Source organism: Mucor mucedo (assembly GCF_025094135.1).
Source record: "Mucor mucedo strain NRRL 3635 chromosome Unknown EV154scaffold_96, whole genome shotgun sequence".
NCBI classification, from domain to species: Eukaryota; Fungi; Mucoromycota; class Mucoromycetes; order Mucorales; family Mucoraceae; genus Mucor; species Mucor mucedo.
In genome coordinates, this window is record NW_026252380.1 from 1 (window position 1) to 27,755 (window position 27,755).

General features: G+C 37.5%; 8 protein-coding genes across 8 annotated transcripts; 7 read left to right on the forward strand and 1 right to left on the reverse strand.

The window, feature by feature from the left end:
• Positions 1 to 63: 63 nt before the first annotated feature.
• EV154DRAFT_326530 (uncharacterized protein) lies at positions 64 to 3,365 on the forward strand. The gene is made up of 15 exons (XM_051594974.1): positions 64 to 126; positions 178 to 224; positions 284 to 388; positions 441 to 713; positions 767 to 1,254; positions 1,315 to 1,427; positions 1,480 to 1,541; positions 1,592 to 1,730; positions 1,782 to 1,921; positions 1,979 to 2,017; positions 2,074 to 2,181; positions 2,234 to 2,460; positions 2,523 to 2,756; positions 2,818 to 3,028; positions 3,085 to 3,365. Exons 2-15 carry the CDS (start codon positions 201 to 203, stop codon positions 3,295 to 3,297), a joined length of 2,376 nt encoding a protein of 791 aa, XP_051454290.1. The 5' UTR covers positions 64 to 126; positions 178 to 200; the 3' UTR covers positions 3,298 to 3,365.
• Positions 3,366 to 3,391: 26 nt separating this feature from the next.
• EV154DRAFT_484594 (dicer-2 protein) lies at positions 3,392 to 8,651 on the forward strand (the record flags this gene model as incomplete). Its single annotated transcript, XM_051598669.1, has 7 exons — positions 3,392 to 3,814; positions 3,871 to 4,098; positions 4,157 to 4,323; positions 4,387 to 5,115; positions 5,181 to 7,222; positions 7,288 to 8,338; positions 8,405 to 8,651. 7 exons carry the CDS (start codon positions 3,392 to 3,394, stop codon positions 8,649 to 8,651), a joined length of 4,887 nt encoding a protein of 1,628 aa, XP_051454291.1.
• A 218-nt stretch (positions 8,652 to 8,869) lies between these two features.
• Positions 8,870 to 9,548, forward strand: EV154DRAFT_519364 (cytochrome c oxidase subunit VA-domain-containing protein). Its single transcript, XM_051602721.1, has 2 exons — positions 8,870 to 8,987; positions 9,051 to 9,548. The coding sequence occupies exons 1-2, from the start codon at positions 8,906 to 8,908 to the stop codon at positions 9,386 to 9,388; spliced, it is 420 nt and encodes a 139-aa protein (XP_051454292.1). The 5' UTR covers positions 8,870 to 8,905; the 3' UTR covers positions 9,389 to 9,548.
• Positions 9,549 to 12,112, forward strand: EV154DRAFT_554244 (peptidase family M41-domain-containing protein). Its single transcript, XM_051605175.1, has 2 exons — positions 9,549 to 11,880; positions 11,943 to 12,112. The coding sequence occupies exons 1-2, from the start codon at positions 9,709 to 9,711 to the stop codon at positions 12,006 to 12,008; spliced, it is 2,238 nt and encodes a 745-aa protein (XP_051454293.1). The 5' UTR covers positions 9,549 to 9,708; the 3' UTR covers positions 12,009 to 12,112.
• A 33-nt stretch (positions 12,113 to 12,145) lies between these two features.
• Positions 12,146 to 13,816, reverse strand: EV154DRAFT_519370 (2-oxoacid dehydrogenases acyltransferase-domain-containing protein). The gene is made up of 3 exons (XM_051602722.1): positions 13,606 to 13,816; positions 13,025 to 13,541; positions 12,146 to 12,968 (listed from the first exon to the last, which is right to left on the reverse strand). Exons 1-3 carry the CDS (start codon positions 13,684 to 13,686, stop codon positions 12,205 to 12,207), a joined length of 1,362 nt encoding a protein of 453 aa, XP_051454294.1. The 5' UTR covers positions 13,687 to 13,816; the 3' UTR covers positions 12,146 to 12,204.
• Positions 13,817 to 17,915: 4,099 nt separating this feature from the next.
• EV154DRAFT_484598 (uncharacterized protein) lies at positions 17,916 to 18,993 on the forward strand (the record flags this gene model as incomplete). The annotated part of the gene is made up of 4 exons (XM_051598670.1): positions 17,916 to 18,112; positions 18,183 to 18,223; positions 18,294 to 18,518; positions 18,578 to 18,993. 4 exons carry the CDS (start codon positions 17,916 to 17,918, stop codon positions 18,991 to 18,993), a joined length of 879 nt encoding a protein of 292 aa, XP_051454295.1.
• A 112-nt stretch (positions 18,994 to 19,105) lies between these two features.
• Positions 19,106 to 25,560, forward strand: EV154DRAFT_469726 (uncharacterized protein). The gene is made up of 13 exons (XM_051597832.1): positions 19,106 to 19,237; positions 19,301 to 19,686; positions 19,767 to 19,894; positions 19,957 to 20,176; positions 20,250 to 20,720; positions 20,772 to 20,861; positions 20,915 to 21,593; positions 21,664 to 22,201; positions 22,265 to 24,320; positions 24,388 to 24,488; positions 24,550 to 24,664; positions 24,728 to 24,806; positions 24,872 to 25,560. The coding sequence occupies exons 1-13, from the start codon at positions 19,219 to 19,221 to the stop codon at positions 25,432 to 25,434; spliced, it is 5,445 nt and encodes a 1,814-aa protein (XP_051454296.1). The 5' UTR covers positions 19,106 to 19,218; the 3' UTR covers positions 25,435 to 25,560.
• Positions 25,561 to 26,391: 831 nt separating this feature from the next.
• Positions 26,392 to 27,669, forward strand: EV154DRAFT_519378 (uncharacterized protein). The gene is made up of 5 exons (XM_051602723.1): positions 26,392 to 26,614; positions 26,747 to 26,792; positions 26,864 to 27,006; positions 27,072 to 27,371; positions 27,438 to 27,669. Exons 1-5 carry the CDS (start codon positions 26,540 to 26,542, stop codon positions 27,546 to 27,548), a joined length of 675 nt encoding a protein of 224 aa, XP_051454297.1. The 5' UTR covers positions 26,392 to 26,539; the 3' UTR covers positions 27,549 to 27,669.
• Positions 27,670 to 27,755: the final 86 nt, after the last annotated feature.

Sequence of the window (27,755 nt, forward strand, 5' to 3'; positions counted from 1 at the left end):
GGCAGCAGGATTGTAAGTAATCTGAAGTGCAGAGATGAGAGAATTACACTAATAAACATATAGTACCTGAATCAACTGTTAAGCCTAGGGAAGTAAAGGAATTAAAGTCAGGAACTCCGACCATTGGTAATTTGACAGATGAGTTTTCAACTAATACACACTAATAATATAAATCAGATGAAAGTCAGACTTCGGAGGATATGTTTTCTATTGAAAACGACATTGTAAGTTACTAAAGTAAAGATAAGAAGAAGCTGATATAGTAACTAGTGTAATGATTTAGCTGTCTGAAGATCCAGATAAAAACCCAGAAACCGACTCATATTATTACATGGAGATTATAATGGAATCCATGTTAGTGTTAGGTGAAATACCCGCAGCTTTAGAGGTAAAATCTGCATCAATAACAAAAACTCAGCCGATACTCATTCTTTATGCAGACAATCCAGGAAAGACTGCCTGTCGAAATTCATGCATTAGTAGATAAAACAATTTCTGAAGTGGAGCAGCGTCATTTGGTCACTAAATGGACATCGCAAACTCGTAAAAAGGATAAAAATGGAGACGACAATGCTATTTACTGTCTTGATAAAGCTAATTCAGACACAAAAAATGAGGTTTTGAAGGATTTGCTTTGGACGTTATATTCAAAGTTGGAGGCAGTACTTCGGGGTCATCGGTTTATAGAATCGTGTACAAGACGTATAAAGAAGGTAGACATGAAAAAAGGAATTAAAAAGGGCGATTTATTTAACGAGTATAATAGAGATTGCTTTCATCAAGATTAACAAGTGGGGAGGAATTGGGATCAGGATCAAATATCAATGTATATCATTTTCATGAAATTTGGCGACCTATTCAAACAGAAGTTAGATCTATTTTGCAGGATTACTTGACAAGTCAAGATCAATCTATTGTTTCGGTCAATGAACCTGGATCCACAAACACATTCCGTGGAAAGCGTGATAAACCTAAACAACTATTTACATTTGCTGAAGCTACAGAGAATACAGATCTGGAAGAGTCTTATGATGATTTAAAGAGAAAGTTATTTTTATCCTATAAGAAGCAAGTGCCTGGATTTAATTATTCGGATTCCTCAAAACGACATTCAACAATTGTAGATAGATTTGCCAATGATATGTCTTCGAAAGGTCACAAAGTGCTTGTCAAACCAGATGCTTACAATGTTAGTGTACTGTTGAAACCCACCATGTGTTTCTTGCATCGTTTGAGAGAAGTATTTCCTAGCTAGTGAGTGGAATTATCATATCTAGATTTTCCATTATTGAGTTTTTATTTTTCTATTTCTAGTGATGATCATATTGAAGAGGGCTTCAGTAGTTTCTTGGATGATTTTGCCATAAATGTCTTCTTACCTCAAATCGAAGAAAAAGTGATGCAGCTTATTCAACATGCTACAGTTGGTATGACTATATTTTAAATACTAAATGGGTTCATGTATTAAGTTTCACGTAGGTTTGGATGCATTCCAGGATGCTCGTGATTACAAAAATTATTCTAGATACCCTATTGCAAAGGTAAAATTTCTTAGGGAGACATGGAGTTTGATTTTTAACTCTTAGTATAGAGTGCCGTTGCATTGATTTCAGTGATCCAAAGTTTATGTCGTACGATGCACAGTATGCCATTCCATACAGATGAATATGTTCGATTAATTGAGATTGTCCTTTTAAAATTTTACGAAAAGTCATACCAAAGATTTTACTGTGAGTATAAAATAATAGAAATATATATCTGAATTAACCCTTGTATTCTAGCTACTGTTGCCCGAGGAACATCTTACTCTGAAGAACAGAAGAATGTTACGGATATAGCAATTAGTACGAGTGGTTATTGGGCACAGGACGAAAGTCTTGTTGGCCTACTTGCTCAAAATCCGTTCTTTAACGATGACTCTGTAAGCACTTATATTTACCATTTTTTATTGAGATTTACTAACCCGTCTTTTCGGTAGAAATCTGACCAAGAATTCATCAAAGCTCTCAATCAAGCCGTATGATAACTTTTATAACATCAATCAGCTGTGTAATAATTTATGTATTTTTATAGGAAATAACTATGGAGCTGAAATTAAAGAACGATAAGGTGTTACATCCTAATGAACTGATATTTGATCCCAAGAAGCTAATTGCGTTGGGAAGATTATATCACACATTAGTAAGTTGTTGAAAAAAGGAAAAAAAACCCTCTGCTTATCATTTTTTCGTAGAAATGGTTTGTGCGCGAAATTTGGGATTTACGTTCAGCTAACGTCCCCTTATCAATGGTCACTTCTACACCTACACAAAAAATTCTTGGCCCAGAAACCGAAGAGGACGAGGATTCTCCCGAAGTAAAGAGCTCAAAGCGTTGGTCTAATCAAGACCCTCGCCCTATTAAAGAGGTCACTGATGATGTGGGTCCTGTCTTATTACCTCTTCGCGGTGAAATTGTAAAGTAAGTGCAATATATTTTACAAAAAAAAAAAGAAAAAAAAACTAATCTCATAACAATTAAAGACGTTTCGATGCATTACTAACAACATACCAGCAATTGGCTGAAACGTGTCTCTTTACATTGCGTCTTGAAGGTCGTTGTCATACAATGTATTATCTTGAAATGGCTATCAGGGACGGAAATTATCATCTTGAAGATGAAACTTTTGAGCCCGACCCATATGTTATCACACTCAACTCAGATCTTATGGAATTGGATGATTGCATCAATGCTTCTTTGCCCTCTCAAGATGAGCTGTAAGTAAACCAATATATACGTATGTCGAACGACAACTGAAGTATTTTTTTTAAACTAAAGATTTGCATTTGACGGGTTACCGGGATTAATTGTGCATATATTGATCTCTGAAGCAACATACATCAAAAGATTAAATGCCAATGGTGTCCAAAAGATGGTGCGCAATATCCTTGCATTGCAACAAAACCTTAGTAACTTTGTCCCGCTATCACAATGCTCAATAATGGAACGTGCACGTGAATACTATCAGTTGTTTAACCTGGGTAGCGAGGTAAATCATTTGCTTTTATTTATCTATGCTATTTAATAATGTGAATGTAAAAATAGGGAATCATCAAATCCATTCAAGATAACGGACCTAAATTTACATTTGATGAATACCGTATCATTCTTGGATTCATTCACGATATAAATCACGAACAAGAAGATGAGCCTAAAAGTGCTATCGATCCCCAAGAAGATGCACGAAAAGCCAACAGTGCCAAGTATAGCGAATGGTTGATGGAACTGGTTGAAATCATGGCTGATTATGAAAATTAAATCAATAAAAGCGGCGATTTAACCGTTATACTTATATAAATCAAAAGCAAAAAAAGTTCCATCTTTCCATATTTCTTTTTTTCTAAAAAAAAAAATGGAGAAACTTGATATTAGTGAATATGTGGATGAAACTGTAAAATATGTAGCGCCGCCTCCTTTAGAAAACCACATGAATGACGGTGACCCAGAACGACTGTCAAAGTACCTGGATCCGGAATTCTTAGGCGCTACACCTGACGAAAAAGCGATCGATCCTGGACAATTAGAGATCGAAAACAAGGAACATTTGAATCTCGATTTAGATCTCGATGACGAAGAATTAGAGCAATTAAATGAAGACAATTTGAAGACAGCGATGTTGGCTCCACGAGAATATCAATACGAATTGTATCAAAAGGCTTTAAAAGAGAATGTCATTACAGTGTTAGACACTGGTAGTGGTAAAACGTTAATTTCTGTAATGCTCATCAAGGAAATGGCCAGGTTAGAACGCGAAGCTCGTCTCACAAGACGCGAGGTAAGTAAGTTTTACTGGTTTGATACTTGAACTTGATGTATTAAAGTTTTTCTCAGACAAAACTGGCATTTTTTTTGGTTGAAAGAGTCCCTCTTGTTTTTCAACAAGCTAGTGTAATCCAAGCTAATTGTGATGTGGTATTGGAACAAATGTGCGGAGAAATGGATGTGGATAATTGGTCCGAAAAGCGATGGAAGCAAATATTTGAAGAAAGTGATGTGTGTGTTATGACTGCCCAAATTTTTTTGGATACACTTTATCATGGTTTCCTTAGTTTAGAAAGGGTAATTTAGCGTGTCTCTCTCTCTCTCTTTTTTTTTTGACTTACATGTTTTACTTTAGGTCCATACATTAATCTTTGATGAGTGTCACCATGCTACTAAAAAACATCCATTTAATTTGATTATGCGATCATTTTATGACAGATGTCCAGTCGAAAATAGGCCTAAAATTTTTGGTATGACTGCTTCTCCTATGCATGCTAGATCCAGCGTCGAACATAGTGTAATGTAAGTAATTTTATAACAACATGTATTATGACGAGTTGTGAACCTTACTTCTTTTAATGATAGACAATTAGAGAAAAATTTGGATGCCAAAATCTACACAGCTTCCAATATCGAAGAGTTAAATATATCCGTAAACAAACCTAAAGAGTTTACAATTGAATACTACCCACCCCCAAAATATGGCGAAACCGAATTATCAAAAAGAATTAGAGAAAATATTGGATCCATTGAGCGGTATAAGCGTTGTTTTATCATTACAACAGATATTTTGAGTGTATTAGGTCCATGGTGCTGTGATCATATGTGGAAAATCATGCTGACGGATCTGGAACGAAAAATGTCTGCCATTACGCAGGATTTGGACAAAGACTCATTGATCGATGAAGATCTTGCATTGAAACAGACTCATGAATTCATCGACCACATCGAATTTCCTCGTAACCCCAACTATAAAGACAAGGCATTGTTCTCTCCCAAGATTGGAATGCTGATGGATATTTTAACTACAGTTGGTGGAGGTAAAATATCGGATTTTTGCGGTATCATCTTTGTGGAGAGACGACATACAGCTGTTGCCATCAAATTGCTGATCGATTCTTTGGATAGCTTATCAAATTTACGAAGTGATGTCTTGATCGGGCATGGTAGTACCGATGAAGGTGATATCCAAATGACATTCAGGGATCAAAACAAGGTCATCGCAAAGTTCAGAACGGGTGAATTAAATTTATTGATCGCCACAAATGTTGCTGAAGAAGGCCTGGATATCCAACCTTGTAATTTTGTCATTAGGTAAAGTACAAAAGGACAAAGTTATCAGTGTACTATTTAGGTGCTTATATAATTTTATTTTGTAGATTTGATTTCTTTTACACATTAATTGCCTATATTCAATCTCGTGGAAGAGCTAGAAGAAAGGATTCAAAATACATTTTATTAGCTGAACGTGGTAATGCCAGTCAATACGGCATGGTAGACGAATTCCGTAGTCTGGAAGCTGACATGAAAACTTATTGCCAAACTATGCCAGAAGATAGAAATGTTGCGAACAAATTTTCTATTGGTATGCATGTAGATTACGATTCAGATGATGAGCCAGATTCGGACGATGAAGACTATATGGGTAGTGCAATTTATATCGCTGAGACGGGTGCTACACTTACCAAACAAAACGCCATTCCATTGATCCATCGATATTGTAGCTCCTTGCCGTCTGATAGTTTCTGTGTCCTAAAGCCGATTTTCGAAACCACAAATACAGGACAGGGTTATATCTGTAAGCTGACTTTACCCAGTAATGCTGCTATTCAAGAAGTTGAATCACCCATTGCTAGAACCAAGGATCACGCCAGAGCGTTAGTAGCACTCAATGCATGTTCCCAGTTGCTGACACTGAAAGCGTTCGATAACCATCTTATGCCTCGTAACATCCGTAAAGAGATTTTAGGTGAAATGGCACCACAATACGATGAAAATGGCATGATCATTGGTAGTAGACGAAGACATGGCTTATACGAGAAGCGAACACCAAGATTATGGAATAGAATCGTGGAAGAGGAAGAGGAAGAGGAGGTCGGTATTGAAGATAATGCGGATCTTTTAAAGGCACAAGTCCAGACAGTCGTTGAGGTTAGTACTACGGAAGCAGAAACAGAGACAGAAAAAAATGTCAATTCAGAAAACATCAATGCAAGTCTTCCTGAGCCTACGGATGAAGGTGTAAGAAGTATCGATGAATTAGTGAAGTCTGTTGAGGAAACAATAAAATCTAGCCAAGACAATATGAAATTTAGCCTGGAGGCAGAAAATCTAATTGAAGAATCTGAGAAGCCTCAACTCGAGTACGAAGAAAATGGCCGGATAATGCTTAATCTTGATCTGGTTGAAGAGTTTAAAGAAGAAGAGGATGTCAATTCTGTGGCTGACGAAGCTGATGATGACGCTGAAGAAGAGTTAGAAGAAGGCCCATTTACGTGTTGGTTTACCATCATTGAGGTGAAATTACCAGATCATAAATTTGAAGATGTGCCGTACCGCAGACTTTGCTTGATTTCAAAGAGACCGTTTCCTGATTTACCAGAACTCAAAATGTTTCATCAAAGTGTGCCGTTTATGGTCAAGATGCGGAACCTTTCTACCGAAGTCATATTTGATCGCGAACAGATACTCCATCTTTCAAGCTACGTTATGAAACTTATGCTAGCATTGATTAACAAGGAATTCCATTGTCCTATTAATGATATTCCATACTACATAGTTCCATTGGTTAAAGATTGCGAAGACGTAGAGTACGAAAAACTTTCTGGCCCAGAACTGCAAGATTTGATTGATTGGCAGGAAGTTGACAAAATCATTGAATCCAAAAACGAGCCCTTCGTTCTAGAGGAATCTAATGATCCTACTGATACGATTGTAATTGACAGTTCAGACAACTTACGTCGTTACTTTGTCACTGATGTTCGAAATGATATGTCACCTCTCAGTAAGGTGCCTGAAGGTGTCAAAATACGTGAAACCGGATATGCTACTTTTGCAGATTTTTACAAAGAAAAAGGGTTTGCTGATATTACGGATTTTAACCAGCCTTTATTACAAGTGAAACGCTTAAAGAAGGTCATGAACTTTTTGTATCCTGGCCACATTGTTCCTGCACAGCTAAAGGGACCTTTGAGTACATGGACTTTGCCCCAGTTCTGTCAGAAATTCTTTATGAGTGCCAGTGTGTATCAGGCCACCATGATGATCCCCTCTATCATGACTCGTGTGGACTCTCTTCTGCTTTGCCGTGAAGCAAAAGATAGATACGATTTGCCTATCGACGATGCCAATTTCCTTGAAGCCTACACAGCACCATCTGCTAGCATGGAAATGAATTACGAACGTTTGGAAACTCTAGGTGGTAAGTAGAACTGATAAGATAATTACATGAATTGTATGTTAACTTTTTATTTTGTTGCCGACTAGATTCATTGTTAAAATTCATTGCAACGATTCGACTTTACATTAATTTCCCGTTTAGTAACGAAGGTGAACTTCATCATTTGCGTATTCGAGTTATTTGTAACAGAGCCCTGTACAGATCTGCCAAGCGTCTTAAATTCTATCGCTATGTTACCAGTCAGGCATTCAACCGTAGATATTGGCGCCCACCCAAGTTCACCAGTCCTGCTGACAACGTTGAGACGATGGAAGGCTTAAAGTACCACAAGTTATCGGATAAGACACTTGCGGATATTGTCGAAGCTTCTTTAGGCGCAGCGTATTTGAGTAACGGTCTTGAAGGCGGGCTTCATGCAGCTATTCAACTTCAGATTCCATTTGACGAAATTAAAACTTGGACTGATTTCAACCCAACCTTTGAAGAATCTAGAAAGAAAGTGCCTGCACGTGCTGAAGTCAGAGCATTACGTCTCTTAAATATACCAAAGTTGACAGAGATTATCGGTCGTGACTTTGCCAAACCTTTGCTTTTAGTTGAAGCTTTGACACATGCTAGTTTACCCAACTCGACCTCGCCTTGTTACCAACGTCTTGAATTCTTGGGTGATGCCATTCTGGATTTCTTGGTAATTCGTTACTTGTTCTCGAAATATCCTGATGCTGATCCTGGTATTATTACGGATCTAAAAGATTCTTGTGTAAACAATCATATTCTGGGTATTATCTGTATTGAGACCAAACTATACAAACACATTATTCATTATTCCGGAAGATTGGTCAGAGCTATTGAAGTGTTTCAGAATGAAGTACAAGAAGCCAAGGATAGTGGAGAAGCTGTTGGTGAATACTGGGTGGATTTTAATATTCCTAAAGTGTTATCCGATGTAGTCGAATCCATGTTGGGTGCTGCTTTCGTGGATTCTGGATTCAGATTAGAAGCGTGCGAGGAATTATTTGCGAAATGGTTTTTACCTATTTTGGATAATCATGTAACTCCCGAGTTAATCAGGTTTCATCCTTTAAGAAGATTGATCACAGACTTGCAGAGATTTGGCTGTGATGGATTCATGCTTCGGTAAGTTTTTTTTTTTTTTTTGTGTTTTTAAAATTCGAGATGAAATTTGTATTGACTATTTTATAGTAATCATGGCTCGGGCGAAACAGGACCCGAAAGTCAAAAATGTGTTATCTTTTTACATGATAAGCCGTTAGCTTGTGGTTCTGATTGGAATATTAAGACTGCGCGTAGACATGCTGCTACAAAGGCATCACAAAGACTTGAAGATGAACCTGGATTATTAGAATCAGTGTGTAACTGTAGAGTATCGATGATTAAACGTGGTTTGCTCGTTGAAGAATTTGATGAAAACAAAGCAGAGGAAGAGTAAAGGAAAACATAAGAGTTGTAAGAGCATAACCTGGAGGCTTAAAAATCTGGGCCTTATATAATTTATTGGAAAGACACAACTAAAAGATACCAATAGTTGGTTAATTCGTGAAATAAAGCTATGATTTATTTTAAACTAGTGACTGTTTCCCTTTGTGTGGTGATTTAACAGCGCCCTGCTCTTCAGATTTTAATGTTTTGTTTTTCTTTCCTTTATTTTATCAACCTCCCCACTCGACTTTTTTTTTATATAATATGCTTCGTGCTGCTTTCACTGGTACCGTCTCTCGCATTGCTGTTCGCTCAGCTCTTCCTGCCGCTCGTCCTATGGCCATGGGTAAAATAATGTTTGATGTGAAGGGTTTTGTTTCGCGATTAACCCATGTATTTTATTAAATAGCCATGGGTAAGCGTTTTTATTCTGCTGGTCATGAGGATGAGAGTTTCGAATCTTTCAATGAACGTTACGTCAAGTTCTTTGATGGTGTCGAGGATCTTTTTGAACTTCAACGTGGTTTGAACAATGCTTTTGCTTATGATCTTGTTCCCGCCACCTCCGTCATTGAGTCTGCTCTTAAGGCTTCTCGTCGTGTCAACGATTTCGCCACTGCCGTCCGTGTTTTTGAAGGTCTCAAGGATAAGGTTGACAGCGAAGATCAATACAAGCAATATCTTGAGGAATTGGCACCTATTAGAAATGAATTGGGTGTTTTGACCAAGGAAGAATTAAGCCAGTAAACATCATTTATATACATATATATATATAAAGAAGAAGTATTCGCTGTTTTTTTTTGATTTAATATCTTATTTATTGTTTAAAAATAATACAACTTTTATGCACACATAAAATTATACAAAAATGTGGTTCGATATTATTTTAATTGGTTTACCCAAAAATCTTAAAATGACACAAGCATAAGTTTGGCAGTAAGCGCCCGGGGGGTTTTAAACCCGCAAAGTGACGTCGAAAGAACATTTCATTGGTGATTTAAAAAGGCTCAACATTTTTCTTTTTTCTATATACTACGCATTTTTTCTATAACTTCATTTTTTTTTTCATGTTGTCGCGCTTAGCACAGATCGCTAGTCGATCTACTCCACGAACCGCACTTCGAGTGTCTAGTAGACCCAGTGTCCTTTTAAGAAGGGATTTGCGTAAATATTCTTCTGACAAGGAACCCAAAAAGGATGACGGACCTTTCAACATTCCTAAGGGCTTTGAGAGTTTCTTTGGAAAAAAGTCAGGCAAGCAAGCCAAGGAATCGGCCGAAGAAGCAGCTTCTAAACACACCAAAAATTCCAGCAACCAAATTCCTAAACCTCCACCAACACCAAAGGGTAACAAACCCCCTGAAGTTCAAGTCAATGTCAATATGCTACTTGGTACTGCTGCAGGTACTTGGTTATTATGGAAATTGACCTCTCCCGCAGACTCTTCCAGAGAAATTACATGGCAAGGCTTCCGCACCCAATTATTAGACAAAGGTCTTGTGGATAAATTAGTTGTGGTCAACCGTAACCGAGTACGAGTTTATTTAAGGGCAGAAGCCAATTCAGTCGGTGTTAACCCTGGACAAACCTTTGTATTCACCATTGGTTCACCAGACAACTTTGAACAAAAGTTAGAAGACGCTCAAAACGAATTGGGTATCCCCTCCAATGAACGTATCGCTGTTGCTTATCGCGATGAGGTCAGCATCGCACAAACTCTTTTACACTTTGCTCCTACCGTTTTATTAATCGGTGTGCTTGTCTACATGACAAAACGTGGGGCTGGCGGTGCCGGTGGTCAAGGTGGTATCTTTGGTATCGGTAAGAGTAAAGCAAAGATGTTCAACCAAGAAACAGATATTCGTGTCAAGTTTAAGGACGTTGCTGGTGCTGATGAAGCAAAGGTTGAAATCATGGAATTTGTTAACTTTTTGAAAAATCCCGCCATCTATGAAAAGTTGGGTGCTACTATCCCCAAGGGTGCTATTCTTTCTGGTCCTCCCGGTACAGGTAAAACTCTTTTAGCTAAAGCTACTGCTGGTGAAGCTGGTGTACCTTTCTTGAGTGTTTCCGGTTCCGAATTCGTAGAAATGTTTGTTGGTGTAGGTCCTTCTCGTGTACGAGACTTATTCGCCACCGCCAAAAAGAATGCTCCCTGTATCATTTTTGTGGATGAAATCGATGCTATTGGTAAGGCTAGAGGTAAAGGTGGACAAATGGGCGGTAACGATGAAAGAGAAAGTACATTGAATCAACTGTTGGTTGAAATGGATGGCTTTGATTCAAACCAACATGTGGTTGTTTTAGCTGGTACTAATCGTCCTGATGTTTTGGATCCTGCCTTGATGCGTCCTGGTCGTTTCGATCGTCATATTGCTCTGGATCGTCCTGATATCAGTGGTCGTGCTGAAATCATGAAAGTGCATTTGAAGCCTATCAAAACAAAGGTTGATATTGAGCAGCTTTCCCGTAAATTAGCTGCATTGACCCCTGGATTCAGTGGTGCTGATTTGAGAAATGTCTGTAACGAAGCTGCTTTAATTGCTGCTCGTCATTTGAAAGAAGAGGTTGAGGAAAAGGATTTTGAGGATGCTATTGAACGTGTTATTGCGGGTCTCGAAAAGAAATCTCGTATTTTGTCACCCGAAGAAAAGAAGACAGTTGCATATCATGAAGCTGGTCATGCTGTTGCCGGTTGGTACTTGAAGCACGCTGATCCTTTACTCAAGGTGTCTGTTATTCCTCGTGGATCTGCAGCACTTGGTTATGCACAATACTTGCCCAAGGATCAATACCTTTATTCTAAAGCACATCTCTTGGATCGCATGTGTATGACTCTTGGTGGTCGTGTATCTGAAGAAATCTTCTTTGACTCAATCACCACAGGTGCCCATGATGATTTACAAAAGGTCACCAAGAATGCTTATGCTCAAGTTACGACCTACGGTATGAATGAAAAGGTTGGTCCTCTTTCCTTTTCCGACCCTTCTGGTGAACAACAATTCCAAAAGCCTTATTCTGAAGAGACTGGTACTTTAATTGATAATGAAGCTAGAAAGTTGGTTACCGATGCCTATTCTCGTACCTTGAAATTGTTGACTGAAAGAAAGGCCGAGATTGAAAAGGTTGCCAAGTTATTGTTAGAAAAGGAAGTTTTGACAAGAGAAGACATGGAGAATCTTTTGGGCAAGAGACCCTTTGAAGAGTTTACTGTTTATGATGAATACGTTAGAAAGAAGGTTAGTAATCAATTTTCTTAGGAAAAAAAACAAAATATTGATTTAACTCCTATAAATATTAGACCTCTGCTCCTCCTCCATTCCCTGAAGACACTCCTACCGGTCAAACCGATCCCACTATTAATTAATTCTCTCTTTCCTTTAATTTTTTTTTTTAAAAAAAAATGCTAACCCAATGCAGCAAACACGCACACACACACACACTCTTTAATTCGTAAAGTAGACACCAGATAAAAATAAATTATGTATTATAAGCCTCACCCCATTTGATTTATATTTTTGTCAATAAATGTCATTGTTTTTTATTATTATTCTAATACATTTCTAACGAAGTTCAGTAGCCAACAGGGCAGGATTCTCAATTAAATTCTTCCAATGGTTTCCAAAACGAGCAATGGTAGCGCCATCAATGATTCTATGGTCTGCCGACCAACTCACGGGCATAATTTGTTTGGCGACAATATTATCGTGTGCGTCAAAGCGTGGCAATTTTTGCATTCTTCCGAGTGCGACAATAGCTAACTCTGATGAAACAATCACAGGATTGGCATAAGTTCCACCAATGGTGCCAATGTTTGACAAGGTGATAGTACCACCTTTAAGATCTGACATGGGAATAGCATTTGCCTTACCCAATTCAGATAAACGATGAATTTCAGAAGCAATTTCAAAGATAGTCTTGTCTTGGACATTTTTAATATTAGGCACGATCAATCCTTGTGGGGTATCCATAGCAATGCCAATATTGTGACTGGGTCGATAATTAATCTTGACCGAACTGACATCTTGTTGGTCACCAACCAGTTTGGCATTCATGATAGGGTAATGACCGAGAGCAACTGAGAGACATTTCACAAAAATTGGCAAGTATGTCATCTTGGTAAAAGGATACAGATTGGGGTGGGCTGCAATATGCTTGTTAAGCGCTTGACGATATTTGGTTGTAGCGTCAATCTCAATATCATCCTTGTATCCAAGTTGAGGGATATTTAAAGACTGCGTCATGGATTTGAACATGGCTTTTTGAATCATACCAAGTGATTCGGAGTGACCTTCGCTATTAGAAGCTACAGTTTTACTGGGTTCCACTATTTAAACGTTTAAATACCTTTTATATTTCTATCCCACGCTATAACAATCTTACCTTGGGTATCTACAGTACCATATAACAATACATCTTCTTTTAAAATTCTTCCGTCCCTACCAGTTCCTACCAATTCAGAAAGTTCAATTCCTTTTTCTCTTGCTAAAGCTCTTACAGCAGGAGTAGCCAACACCGATGTTCCATCTGATTTAATATTATCAATAGCCACATTCTCGGTAACAACAGGCTCTGGCTTCGAGACAAATACAGGTGTTTCAGGCACTGTTTCCGTCTCATCATCCTCTGTTTCTATATCCACCAAAGAAGAACCCACTTTTGCAATATCATTTAATCCATGATGTAATTTCAAGACCTTTCCAGCAAATCTTGAAGAAATCTCGACCGAGGCTTTATCGGATTGAACTTCACAGATTTTATCAAATTCAGCAACTGTAGATCCTGGTTCGACAAACCATTGAATAACCTCGCACTCGGTAATACCTTCGCCAATATCAGCTAATAAAAATGGTTTGATCGCTTGAAATTGAAAAGATGAATGGAACTCGCGAAGACGCGGCTAACAGAAAGAAAAAAAAAGGTTGTTAAAATAAGGCACTTGTTGTTTATTATTATCCTTTTACCGTGAGAAATAATCTTTTACTACTTGGTCGTGCAACCGAGGATGAAAATGTTTTGAAAATAGAAGCAGACCTTGAATACATGGTTTGTAATTTTGATGATACGATTCTTAGTTGATTCTCAACTTTGTTTATCTTTTTTTCGTGTTTTATCTTTTTGAAGAAAGAAAGCACAAGTTCAAGTGAAGCGAAAGGAAAGGGGGAAAATAACAAGAGGAAAATTATAGTACAGGTCAAATTAGATTGTTACCCGTGGGAAACTTATAAAAAACAGGACTGTTCCCGTTCTTGGGTCACATGAGCCTAAAAAGCTGCGTAACAAAGCATTCACATCATAGTTAATCCACCTTTGCCTTTATAATTCTTAAATATTGTTAATACAAAACAGAGTTATACGAATAAATGGTGTACATGTATATATGCAATTCAAACATATGTCTGGTTATCTTTTTGCAATAAATCTTTAGTATTCTAGCTAGTAATAGCCTTACAAATAGAGGTAAAAACGCTTGACCAATTTTTCTTTCTTTAGTTTTTTTTTTTTATGATATTCCATTAAATTGTACCATATTAAGTTGGTTTCAGGTAAGCGGAATCTGTAATCATACATAAAATCAAGGGTGAGCATGTTGATGGGACTTATGATGAAGCTTAAGGTCAGGTTATGGATCGACGTAATGGGCTCAGATGGGTAAATCGTAACCCAGAAAAAAGCGGCATTTCAATGAAAAAATATATCTGCAAAAATGTCATTGAAGAAGCTAAAGGTCTAGGCACCGTTACTGAAAAGCCATATTTCGTTTAAAAAGATGAACCTAAACAAGAGAATCGGTGGCATGTAAGCTACCACTTATCAGCTTTTGTGCTTATTCTTTAGTGACTCACACCCATTGTACGATTATTACTAGTGATTCATTACGAGTAAGACAACATTGACAGAAGAGCCCGATGAGTTTGATCGTTTCATTTACAAGAGACAAAACGAGGAATATATGACATTTCTTTATTGAAACATGGATCAGACTACTACAAAAAGACAGTATTGAAGTGCACTTTTTATAGGAGTCTTTTTCATTTTCTTTAGACATGCAGGAATAGAATATATTGGTTTCTGAGGCCTTTTTGAAAGTGGTTTACAATATTTTGCGTGGGTTCTACAACACTCCCGTTGGGTATATATGACATAAAAACCGCTTAAACGTGAGCATAGCTTACAAGACCTTGATTATGCATTCTTTTAACAAAGTAAATTTTATTGGAAAGAGATGGGTTGGTGTGACATTCAATAACTAGTATCACGCTATGCAGCTGTCAAAACTGATGGGCACTAACAAATGTTTTGATTTATTTGGGTTCTGAATAAAAGAAGGGTATTTCCCTGCTCCTTTTTTTTTTTTTCGTGGTTTTGAAAAGGCGGGCGGTGGTACTGGGTCCGGTATGTGTTAGCGCTCGGGTGCTTTGACTCCCAAACGCTGGCCACTACTTTGGGTCAGTTCTTACAATTTAATCTTTATTATATTTTCCTCAACTCGATCCTCATCATATTGATCTTGAGCGGGCACACATCCATATCCTCAGTCCCAATTACAGTCACTACATCTTTTAAATCATGAATGTATTCAAATGTCCAAATCTGTGAAACCCTTCGTATATTTGGATTTGAGTGTTCATCTATGGATCTCTCTTGTCGCTAGAAAGTTTAATTTCCTTATCTGAAGAATTGACCATATTCTGTATGTATAATCCAATCTTTCTCGGTTAAACACATGAGTATTATGTTGTTGTTGTGTAAACAGCTATTTGTATCCTGAATCTACCTTATCGTAGAATAAGGGAATTGCATACAAATTCGTAAAAACGGTAAAGCTTCTCGTTAACATGACTTCACCTTGATCCCGAGAAAATATTCCCCTCCTTGATAGCTCGTTGTGTTAAGAGACTGTACTTCTTACTTCGCAAATAGAGTGAAAGAGGGTTTGAGTCTCAACTATTCAAATGCAGTCTAATTATACAATTGTTCTACTTGACAAGTTCCCAAATTTTTAAGAAGCTGTGCTCTTTTGTCATGGGATAATAATTCACGTTGAATTGTGAATAGAGTTGTTCCTTTAAATACCATGGCGCGCCAAAAAAAAAAAAAAAATGGTGCGCGAAAAAATCAAAAATGCTGCGCTTTTCTTTTGGTGGTACACGTAGTGACTTTTTTTTTTTTATACAGTCCGGGACTGCTCATGTTAAAACTCAGAGTGAGTTTGCATGATTGCTGCGCAACTAAAAATATCGTGAAAAAAAGGTATAAATAAGGCCCATTTTTCACGACTTCGTCCTTTTTTTTTCTCTTCACTCTATTGCACGCCTGAAGGGAGGAGTGCTAGCGTTACCAATCGTGCGTCTGCGAAGCGTTGTCGGCATTTTCATATGAAGGCAGTGTGATCAAGTTGGGACAAGGCCAGTTTCAGTTTGTGAGCATAGTGTACCAGACCTCGAGCCTGGAGGGCCGGTAATAGGGGGGAACAGGTCTGGGGGTGGCTCCCTGGGCTCAACCTATTCTTTAATGAAAATGAAAAAAAAAACTCTCAATTATACTTATGTCTAATGAAAATGAAAAATCATGCCAAAATTATCCTTGACTTACTATTGGCTTATATTTTAATCGATTTCATCGTTGCCCATGAAGCCAACTTTGTACATCTCATTAAATGGGCCCAGCCAACGCCCAGCTTTTTTTTTTTTTCCTTTTTACAACTAAACCCATAGAACTCAGCTTATTCATTGGATTATTAAACATGGACCCCTTTCACTTTATAGCATGCTTTAATTATAACCTCAAGAGAAAAGTTGCCATTGAAGCCAACTGAATTTATACACGCAGCATTGTAATGTAGTTGTTATTCATCTATTAGTAAAGCAGTCAATACGACCGAATCGAGAAAAGAATTTCTGCCTTTAGTTCAATAACTTTGCTTTAACACCATCGAAGCAGTAATTGGCAATTATGAATTGGGCGTCTTTTACTTGCATGTCTATACTAAAAGGAATCTCAATCGTAGTATATAATGCTACTCTGGAGATTATCAGACGGTTTGTTTACACCAATGTCTGGGTGCACATCGAATACTTTGGTGTGAGAAAAGTATATTGCTGGCCATATTTTACTTTAATGTGGTTTAATCTTTGCTATGCTAAAATAAAGTTGAGTGGGATCCTCCATTCTCTCCAAACAAATGAAAAGAAAAACTCGATGAGCAAGTGTCCGGGTTTATAAAGCATCAGTGGATAAAACATAGTACCTATGTCTCCAGTCAAGCATCGTCGTTCTGCATAGTATAATATATATAAAAAATGTCAGAGGTCCACCATAATATACCAGCATCGGCATAATATCCCTTGGAATGTACCTTTTTTATATACTCAGATATAATTGCAGTGTGAATGCATCGCACTTCACCCATCTTAAACCACTACGCATATTAGATTTTTTATCATCAGTATGCTAGACGATACGGTAGCATCGTTTTCGATTCTTTACTGAATTTTAGGAGTGATTATCGGCTTAGCTTACCTGAAACCATATATATGGTAGAATTCACCTGAATATCAGCCTTATGAGGGTATTTAGCTAGAATGCTAATAATTATTAGCACACTTTTAGTATTAAAGGCGCAAATAGTCGATTGAGACCGTGGGACTGGTATCTTATCTTTAGCTTTATAAACCATTCTTGAAATTATGGAATACTTTATTATGTCATTCAGGTTCTTGACGTGGCTCTACTCTATTTTTGATGAATTACTATATAACCGATAAGCACGACAGTTTCTTATTGAAGATGATATCATATGTTTGGTACCTTTTAGATACCTTTGATGGTTTAAGACTAGGAAAATAATAGATCTACAGGTATGATATTGTCAGACACGTCTGTGAGATGCTACTAATGTTCATCCACCTAAACCCAACAGAGACATGGGTGCTACCTCCTTGGTTTCATACATTTCTATACCAATATGACACCAGAAGATTCTTTAAAAAAAACGAATAGCACAGTAATACTTCAGCGCATGGGTTTAAAGCACTCTACTGCGATATAAATGATTGAAGGCCATGTGTACTTACAATATAAAAGGCGTGTTTTTTACCCTTTAGACTAAGCTGAAGAGATCACACTAGCTGCACATTCTATTTTGTCCCTCAAAGATCAGGAAAAGGGATCAACGTCACATCGGTCATTGAATAGACCTACACCCTTCTTGTTTTATATCGCGTGAAACAACAAATGCACTTGTCTTTTTTTTTCAATTTTCTTCTAAATCATGACTTCACCATTAAAAATCACCTTAAAACTGTCAGGTCCAAGACCACCCACAGGAATATCACAATCTCCAACACATGTATCACCCAAAACCACAAAAGTGCCAGATAGTATCACAGTAGAAAGTCCTCGTAAAAGGGCAAAGCCTAATGGTCGTAGCAGAAAGCCTAAAGTCGAAGGAGCACCTGTTCTTGACAGGTAAATAATATTAATAAAATCCCTTCATCGAAAGGTACAAGTAATCTAAAGTATTGATTTACAAGCAAAGTCAAATAGCTGTAGACGATGATGGTAATGTTGCTGAAGAAGGTACACAAAAAGAACGATTTGAGTTGAAATAGCTTTTAATTAACACTAGAAAAAAAAAATTGTAATTTAGTTTCAAACCAGCAACATAGACGAGGAGGTGGGAATGGAAGTGGTGGGAATGGAGCAGGAAATGGTGGCGGAAACCAGACTAGTAATATGGGGGCAGGCAGTGCGTCAATATCTCGAAAGGAGCTTTTAAAATACAAGGATATTAAAGTTCGAAAGTGGGTCAGTAAGCCACTTGTATTCTATACTTTGGATGGATCTGAAATCCAATTACCAAGCTGGCAATCAGGTATAAAAAAGCAACTGAATAACTATTATCACAGTGATAACTAAAAAGATTATATAAAGATGAAAAAATGACCATCAATAAGCGTACAACTGAACCGATGACTGTAGCAGAGATAGATCAGCTCTTTTCTTCTACCTCCGGCGAAAAAGATTTCCGTCCTTTTCTTTGTACTCAACCTGGCTGTTCGAAATCATTTACAACATTTGATCAGCTTCAAACTCACGAGACTAACATGCATGGCACAAAGAAATTGGTGTGTGGTATCGATAGCTGCCACAAGAGTTTTGTTACTACTGGACAATTAACTAAGCATCGTAAAATGGTTCACTTTAGAGCTGCTAGAAAAGCTAAATTGGCAGCGGCTGCTGCAGCTGCAGCTGCTACAGAAAACGGTGATGATTCAAAGAAGGATCTTGATGATGAAACAGGCGGTCTTGGTGGTGACAATGACAGTGTCGACATTGCGAATTTATAAATATCGTGTGCGTATATAATGCCTAAAATTATACTCCCGCTTCTCCCAAAAAAATAAAATAAAAAAGAGACACTTGGTGCGCATTTATTGTTTCTTGTATTTTTTGTTTTCTTTTTTAGATTTCCACTCAAGAAAAAATCAAGTCGTTCATATCTGTAATTCATATATTGAAAGACTCTTTTCTTCTGTAAAAGAGAAAAAAAAAATAGAACATCCCTAAAGACGATGGCGGGTAGACATCAACGTAAGTCATATTTTTCTTAAATGACAAAAGTATACAGTATTGAAACGACACTTTTGTGTATAGCTCAATACGCGCGTTACACTTCTTCAACACAACCTTATCCCAATGCTAGTGGAAACAATAACAATTTGAATATTCCTTTTCCACAACAAAACAATAACATGCCATATTCAAATCAACAAACGCAATACGGAAATACTCCATCCATGGCTTCTCCTTATTCGACCTCATCTTCCCCCGGCTACCATTCACCGAACATTCCTAAATATACTCAAAATCCACCACTAAAGAAGTATACGTTACAACCACCACCTCGGAAACTGCCTTTAAGTAAGACTATGCCGTCTCTAGGCTTTCCGGGCATGTTCCCACAACGTCCAGGCCAAGACGAAGATAGCCTGACCGAATCAAACGTTCGACAAGGTTTCGTCGACAGACCTGTTGTTTCCGTAAGAAATTACACAAAAAGAAAAAAAGTCTAGTTAATGTCAAGTAACCCCCCCCCCCTTTTTTTAAACAATTAAATTAGAATGAACATACATGTGCACATGACATTGTGTATGGAAAACTACAAGATGATCAGCGACTATTAGGTGAGCTGGGTAGTTTTATGGTTGATGTGTTACAACGTCAGAGTAGAGCGGGATGCATTACTGGGTAAGTGTGGACTATTATTGGATGTGGATCAATAGATGAACTGATACTGGTTTTATATGTAGACCTTCATCGTTTAAACCACCCATTCGAACGACCTTGATGGATCCTAAACGAGAGCAGTGGATGCAGGAATTAGCAGCAGGATTGGTACCATTACGGAAACTTGCCAGAAATGTACCTCATGGATTTAAAGGTGAAAAGCTTTTGGAGACTTTGGCATCAAAACAGGTTCCATTTCTTAGGGCCACATGGTATATTAAGATTGTTGGACTTTCAGAAATGGTAAACGTCAGAATATTTGCCCCCCTTTTTATTTTATTTTATTTATCTGCTAATATATATATCGTCATGTTAGAGTCAACGTAGCGCTAGTAATGCATCTACTTCAATGGGATCGCAGCCATACCAATGGACAGCTACAGTCACGGGTCACTTAAAAAAGCAACTTAGCGAATTAATACCAATAGCTACAAATGCATCCAGTCCTCACCCACCAGTTGGAAATTCAAGTCGTGGATTTAAAAGTTACAATCAATCCAGCCATCACGATAATTCACCTAAACCTTGGGTTACACCTGAAAACAGAGCACGGTTTGAGCAAAGATGGTCTTACAGCGTTAGACTAGCGCGCTGGCAATATTTTGAAGGTTTACTAGATCAAAGAACCTTTTTAAAATGGACTCTGGATACGTTGGCTGGAAGTGGTTCATTCGAGGTCATGTGGTTGGTATTGACAGGCATTATTCAAGATTATGTAGACGAATACAAGAGAAATAGAACACTCACCAAGTTATTGATTGAGACATTGATCAAATCTTACAGCGCGGTAAGTATGCTTATCTTCTTCATCTTGTGCACGAAACTAACACGCGTGTAGCTTGTCCAATATATGAGTCAATCACAAGTAGATCCCATAGGATTAGGTGTGCAGCAAGGTTTACAAAATGATATTGAGCATCTTTTGCAGGTAACAAAAAGTCAAGCGCATAAAAAGATTTTCTCATATTCAACTTTATTTAGTCACTTTTTCTCTCGACACCAGATATGTTTGTGGTTCCTAAACTGTATCATCAATACCGCTATCTATTTAATACCATTCTTGGAGACGAAAATAAACAAAAAGACGTAAAAAATCTTCCCGATGTATGCCGTGTGATGAAAGTATATTGGACCATGATCAAAGCACGTAACGAAGTATTCTGTGGTACATTGGAAGAGAACGAAATGCGACCTGATAACGCTGAACCCACCAAACAAGAACATAATGACGAATCAGCGCCGACATCGTCAACAGCACTTAATGAGGGTGTCTATGAGGAGCGCGTTGTACATATTTTAGATAGCATTGGTAGGAATGTTGATAGTATCACTGGCCTGTTGTTGGATAACGAAACATGGGTTGATGTTCGTGGTCATACAGCAAAATCAGCTGCGAAATCGATATTCGGAACAAACCGATTACAACCACAGACATTTATCAAATTAATCAACATCATGTGCTGCTGGGCCACAAGTGATTCAAGATATGGTGATTGGAAAGCCTATCTAGTTGCCTCGATCTTATTGACATGGAGAGAGCAGGATAAAACCCAAGAAAACAAAGTTTTGTTACAAGATGCTTTGATTCGATTTTTAGATGATGAGGCAGCAGCAAAGAGTAATAATGAAGCGACAGATACCGAAATAAATTCAGAGGAAGGTATGTTCAATGTTTGTATAGTAATTGTTATGTATGAGAAATATAAGCCTAACATGGGCTGACTACATAGAAGGCTCAGCAGGGAAGGCAAATACACCCATTATATATTTATTCGATGTCTTGATCCGGTTACATTTATTCTCTTATCAAAAATATCTCCTCAGACTGATTGCCAGAGGAGACCTGGAACCTAAACGCCGCCATGTTCGACATATACAACAATGCTTACATCACCTAGCCTCCTTTCCATTACTAAACCCAGCACCCCCTTATCTAGTCAACCAACGACGTGTCGCCTTATACGGAACTAAAAACGATAGCGATAGTAAAGTAGAGACTGAAGCCCTAGACAAACTAAAGCATTTGGCTAGGCTTGCAGTAGCAGGGTTTGATAACGGAGATACAGACTGTCTATTTGGAATAGAGGCTAAGGAAATGACACAGCCTGTCCCAACCGATTCTCTGCAGTCTTACGATTTAGCTTTTTCAGATGGCATTAAGATCGATTTTGTAAATATTATGGATTCTACAACTCGTTATTCTGTATTGAATTTTACTAGCAACTGGTTGTTGAGCGAGGTCAAAAGATTTATTGTTAAAAGTATACAGTAAGTAGTAATTCATGTATAGTATCCTGCTTTCTTGCTGAAACTTTTTTTCTTAAACAAAAGGATCGGAGAAGATAATTGGAGAGTCATGACATCGCCTGGCTCATGTTTATTAAACACAAGACAATACGTTACAATCATTCGTATCATGGAATATGCCAAAGATTATCTTAGTATCACCGAAACAGCACTATGGGTATTGGAAAAATCAAGTGACCCTGCCTTGTACCCTTATATTATTGACACACTTCGTAAATATTCCAATTACTGGAAATTAACCAACAATGGTACACGTGTGGCTAACGCTGTATGGTCAAAACATTTGAGCCTCAGTAGCCGCGGAAATAGAAACAGATGTATTATGATGTATATGGTTCAGCTTGTACAAGAAGGATATCAAATGGATGATGTAACTCGATCACAACTTCAACAAGACTTGCAGGTCAAATCGAAATCTCGAGGGCGTTTTGACGCTGGTGTTTCTGTTAAAGACGAACTTTCTCAATTAGCAAAAGAACCTGCAACCAACTACCTGCAGTTAGTGTCTGAATCACTAAGTGTACCATCCCAAAACGCTGCCGGCTGGATCGGCGCCATTCTAGAAAGTGCGGGAGATGTGTTGCGGATTGTAGCTAAAGAAAAAAATATTGTGGATGATATCAAACTTCATCAAAAGACACTTTCACCCGCCTTATTTGATTTTCATCGTATCTTGCGTGTATTTGCAAGTGTGATAAAAGATGTGGCAAATCATACAGTTTTGACAGGCCAGGCTGATGAACCAGTGATACAATGGCTTTGCAACAACGAAGTGGTTTTAGAGGACATGAATCAAGAGTGTTCTTGGATACCCGTCTTTGTTGCAATTCTTGTATCCTATAATATTGTAAGTTTAAGTGCGGTTGTAAAAGAATTCGCATTGCCGTGGTTTGAGCAGGTGGGACGTGAAGGACAGCAACACTACGGCACCGAAGAAGGCAAACTAAATGTGTTCTGTCAGAACTTGATTATTCTTATTCGGCTTTTGATTGTTCAAACCAGTAATCAATTGAAATCCGAAGAATCGTCCACTTTATCGCCGTGGCAATTACGAGTAGAAGAATTTTACCGGCTTGAAGTTCAACGACAATCACAGCTTGCGAGTAGTTTAGACAGAATTGAGCCGATGTTCGGATTAATGGAGCGCCTTGTACTGATTGCTACTAATCTACCTTTGAGCTCGTCCTTATTGCAGGATCTTGTTATGCTCCGAGCGGATTTATTACAAATTACTTGGTTTCGACAAGCGTGTCTTCGTGATTTAAATGGGGTGTATCAACGATTTGCTGCTCGTGAAGCTGAAGCTACGACGGAAAAACGAATGAAGAAGAAGATGCTAAATATTGTAGATGAGTTAATTGGTGGCAATAATCTAGTCAGTGAACGAGGTATTGTACATGATAGCACACCCGATTTTGTGGATAAACTTCATCGAGTCTTTTTGAACGTGAGCCAATGGAATGAAGCTCAATGCCGTGTTCAAGTGAATCTTTTACTGGACAATATATCTTTATCCGATGGTAATTCGCAAAATCCGAACAACCCTCATATTCTGGGTGACGATATATCCATGGACATGACAACACCGACAGAAGCAACCTCATCTCCGAACAAGGACCTTCAATCATTTGTGTACTTTTTTTATGATGTGGTCTTGTTAGATGGGAAGGAAGAAACAGACCCAGTAAAGGCACAACGTCGGTTCCAGTTCTTTAAGAATTTAATACATGAATTACGTGAGCCAGTTCTTTTAGAACTTTTACATCATGGTGCTCGACTCTTGGAAGGTGATCCAGGACAGAATTTTCCAAACAATGTTTTATTGATGCAAGTAACAGAGCCAGGTTCCCGATTTGATTCTACAAAATATGCATATCGAAGTCAGGCATTTTTAAACATTACACAACATATGTTGGCAGAAAATGTTTGGTCAAACGAAAAGAAGATCGATCTTGTGAAAACTGTATTTAGACAGATCAACCGGTTCAGGAGCGCAATGCATATATATAAGGTCATGCAAGGTGCAAATGTTTGTTATTCAAGTGCCGTCAATGCTCTTCAACTCGTTAAAAACAACGTGGTAAGTAAATTTGGACACGAGCGAGAACATTCTATTTGTTTCTGATCTATCTGTTTTGTTTTGTTAGGATTTGGGTATTGCTTTACTGGTCACAGAAGGCTTACCCGACAATTTAGGTGATGAGGCAATCAATGAAATGAAGCTTTCTTTACAAGATATTCGCGCGAGGTAAGCTAAATTTAAAGAAATTGTCTGTCTGTTATGTATCATTCTAAGTTTTTTCTAATAGTTTATTGATCCGTTTGCGACTTGTTGTGCCTTTCGCATCTTTAATATGGGAGCACCCAAATAAAGATGAATGTGATATATTGGAGTGGATCCGTGTACTTGTTCCTTTGCTTGGTGTAAGTCTCGTTTTTTCCTTTATTTTGATTCAGAGTGATACTGATTATGCATCCCCTTTTTAGAATCCTGTTGTTCATGGTAATGGTAGTCAAGAACGCTTTTTTGAATTTGCGCTCGACTTTGTATCGTTACTTATTGATGGTAATGCCTAATACACTAAAAGTAGAAAATTAGTATGTTTTTTTTAATATTTACATCTTTGACAGAGGTACCGAAGGATTTGAAGAAAGCTAGTTTAAATTTGCTCGGTTCAATGCATAGCGAATTGACTTCCGTGCCTGCTATGTTTCACAGTCGTGTGAAGCGCATTATGCCATTTTTGACGCATAATGTATATCTGGCCAACACCAGACTTGCATCTTCCATGTTGGGCCTACCCCCCACCAACGACCCTCAGCAACAACAACAACACCTAGAGACTTGTTTAGACCAAAGTAAACCTTGGGAATGGCTTGAAGATTATGTCAGTGAACCACCCCATGATAACGATGCGCCTATCAGCCTAAGCCTATTTGGCGCCAAAAAGACAAAACGTATCGAAAATACGTATGTCCGATGGTTTAAGTTTGGATTTAATGGAAACGATTCGAATAATAAACATCATATATCCGTGGTGGATAAGAAGCGCAATAAAAGAGTCGCGGACGAAATCATGGATGAGAATGGATTTATATATATAGTGGATGACGATGAAGAGATGGGATCAGCAGCAAGTACACCCAATCTAAAGAAGAGAAGAGTTGAGATGGAAGACGGAGAGTTACCATAGATAAATTAGAACGATTTCATTTTCTTTATTTCATCACACATGAAATCTTAGATATGCACATAATTATACCATGCTAATGCAGTTCTTAAATAAATATCTGACGATGTAAATTTTAGTTACTTATTCTTCTAATTGCATCTCACGATCGTTTTCCTATCAAATCATAACGAAGGGACGGTTGAAAGTTTTGTAAATCATATTAACTAGTCTCCCTTTAACTGATTCTGTTCATGAATTATTTAACTTTTTATTCTTGTATATTTTTTTTACAGTTACTGTGGCTTCATTGAGGTGGCCTAGGTCTTTGCCCTTTTTTTTTTTTTTGACGGGTTAACGCCACTCAATGAAAATGAGTTGCGATCTATGTTAAATGTAGACAGTAGACTCTTATATAGGTACATTTTACTTACTTGTAGTCTCTAATTAGTATTGCAATGCTTGCAAATATGACTCGTTACAAATATATATCATATTTGTCTCATCATCCACGGCATCAATAAATTAAAAGTGTGTGGGTAACAATCATTCTTAATTTTTAATACATATTAGTCTTGTTTTCGATCAATAAGGATACTCGCACTGTTAAATTAAATCAATTAAAATACGCATTGGAGGAATTTGGTTAAATATAAAGTACCATTTCATGGCACGGTAAAAACTCAATTATAGTAATTATTTAGTCATGTCGCAAACAATTACAAAAGATAATACATATTTGAGGCACTGGTTTATCTCGACATGACCCTTTAAATTAAATCAACTTCCTGTGGTGCTTCCGATCTGTCTTATATAATACGTACGATGACCCCTCTGAAAATAGCCGAGTGTGCGATTTAGGAGCTTATATAACTACCATAGAGCTTTGTCCTTTGAGGCTCATCATTGTTTCTGTATCACTGTATACTTGCAGCCATAAATCAGCCCTACTTTTTTGTTTCCTTTCCCAAAAACCTCACATTTCGTGTCACGCTATAAAAGCCACACCTTGATTGTGCAGTTAGAATCGAAAATTCAGGCGAATTACCTTTTTTTTGTTATTGACTAAGGTTTTCTCTTTTTGCTCCCCTTTTTTCAGTTTTATAAACATTTTGAATACAACACCACTATGGGTTACAATGAAAAAGTGTGCTGCTGTTTACCTGTGCGCATTGGTGTGCTCATCATGTCATTTTTAATATTCGTAAGTTACATGCAAAATATGCACTACCATTTAATTTTCTTCGAGGACAAACCCGAAGTTGCCATTAGCAAAATGAAAAAACGGTATATGTACACAGGTGTTCACTGACTCTTCTGTATTTTTTTTTCGCAGTGTATATATTTTGTAGCAACGTTTTTGATGTTTTATTACAGAAATGGTACGGATAAACGAAGGGAAAAAAAGGGGGGGTGGAACAATTCACATTATTTTAACTATAACTTATTATAGACTTGACACAGTGGTCTATACTTCAACAAAATGTGGACACACCTTTAACATTAGATGCTTTTAACGGTGTGTTCTATGCATTTGTAACAGCATTTATCACTTATGCTGTCGTATCTATCGTCGGTATGGTTGCTATAGTTTTGGTAAGAGACACAAAAAAAAACTATTTATAGTTTTAACAAAATAGATTAAACAATAACAACAATAGCAACACCGAAGACTCGTTCGTATTTATCACGTAGCAAATTGGTTCTTTGTTTTGCTACTGTTTACAACGACTTTGGCTTTCTGGACATATCTGAAAGTGAAACAGGATGTGTATGTGAACGATTGCCAAGAGCTCTTTAATGTGTACAACAATGCCACTATAAACTCCGTTTACACACCAATACAAATACCGGGGAAACAAATCGTGGCTGGTGGATCTGACAAGTCAGAATGTATAAACTTCATAAAAAAATTGGTTATAGGTTCAGGTGTCTGTGTTTTTATCTGTAATATCTTACAGGTAAGAAGAAAAAGAAAAAGAAAATAGGTGCAGTTCTTTCTGAAAGTTTAATATTTCATTTTCAAGCTGTATTGGGCTCGTTCAATAGGAAAATATGCGACTTCGTTAAAGAGACATTATCAACATCAAAGATTGGAAGTTAGAGATGATGATATGCTTTCTATAAGAAGTGATTGATTATACCAAGAGAAATACTTGGCATAAAACTATTTGTATATTATCATAATTGCTATTTATATATACTCCTTTCGCAGATGTATTTTTTCAGACAAATAAATATATCACGTACATACTTCAACTTTGAATTTTTTCCCTTACAAAACATTAAGTAAATTGCATGTAATATAAATGGGGTCCTCAATCGTAAAAATGAAATTATATTTA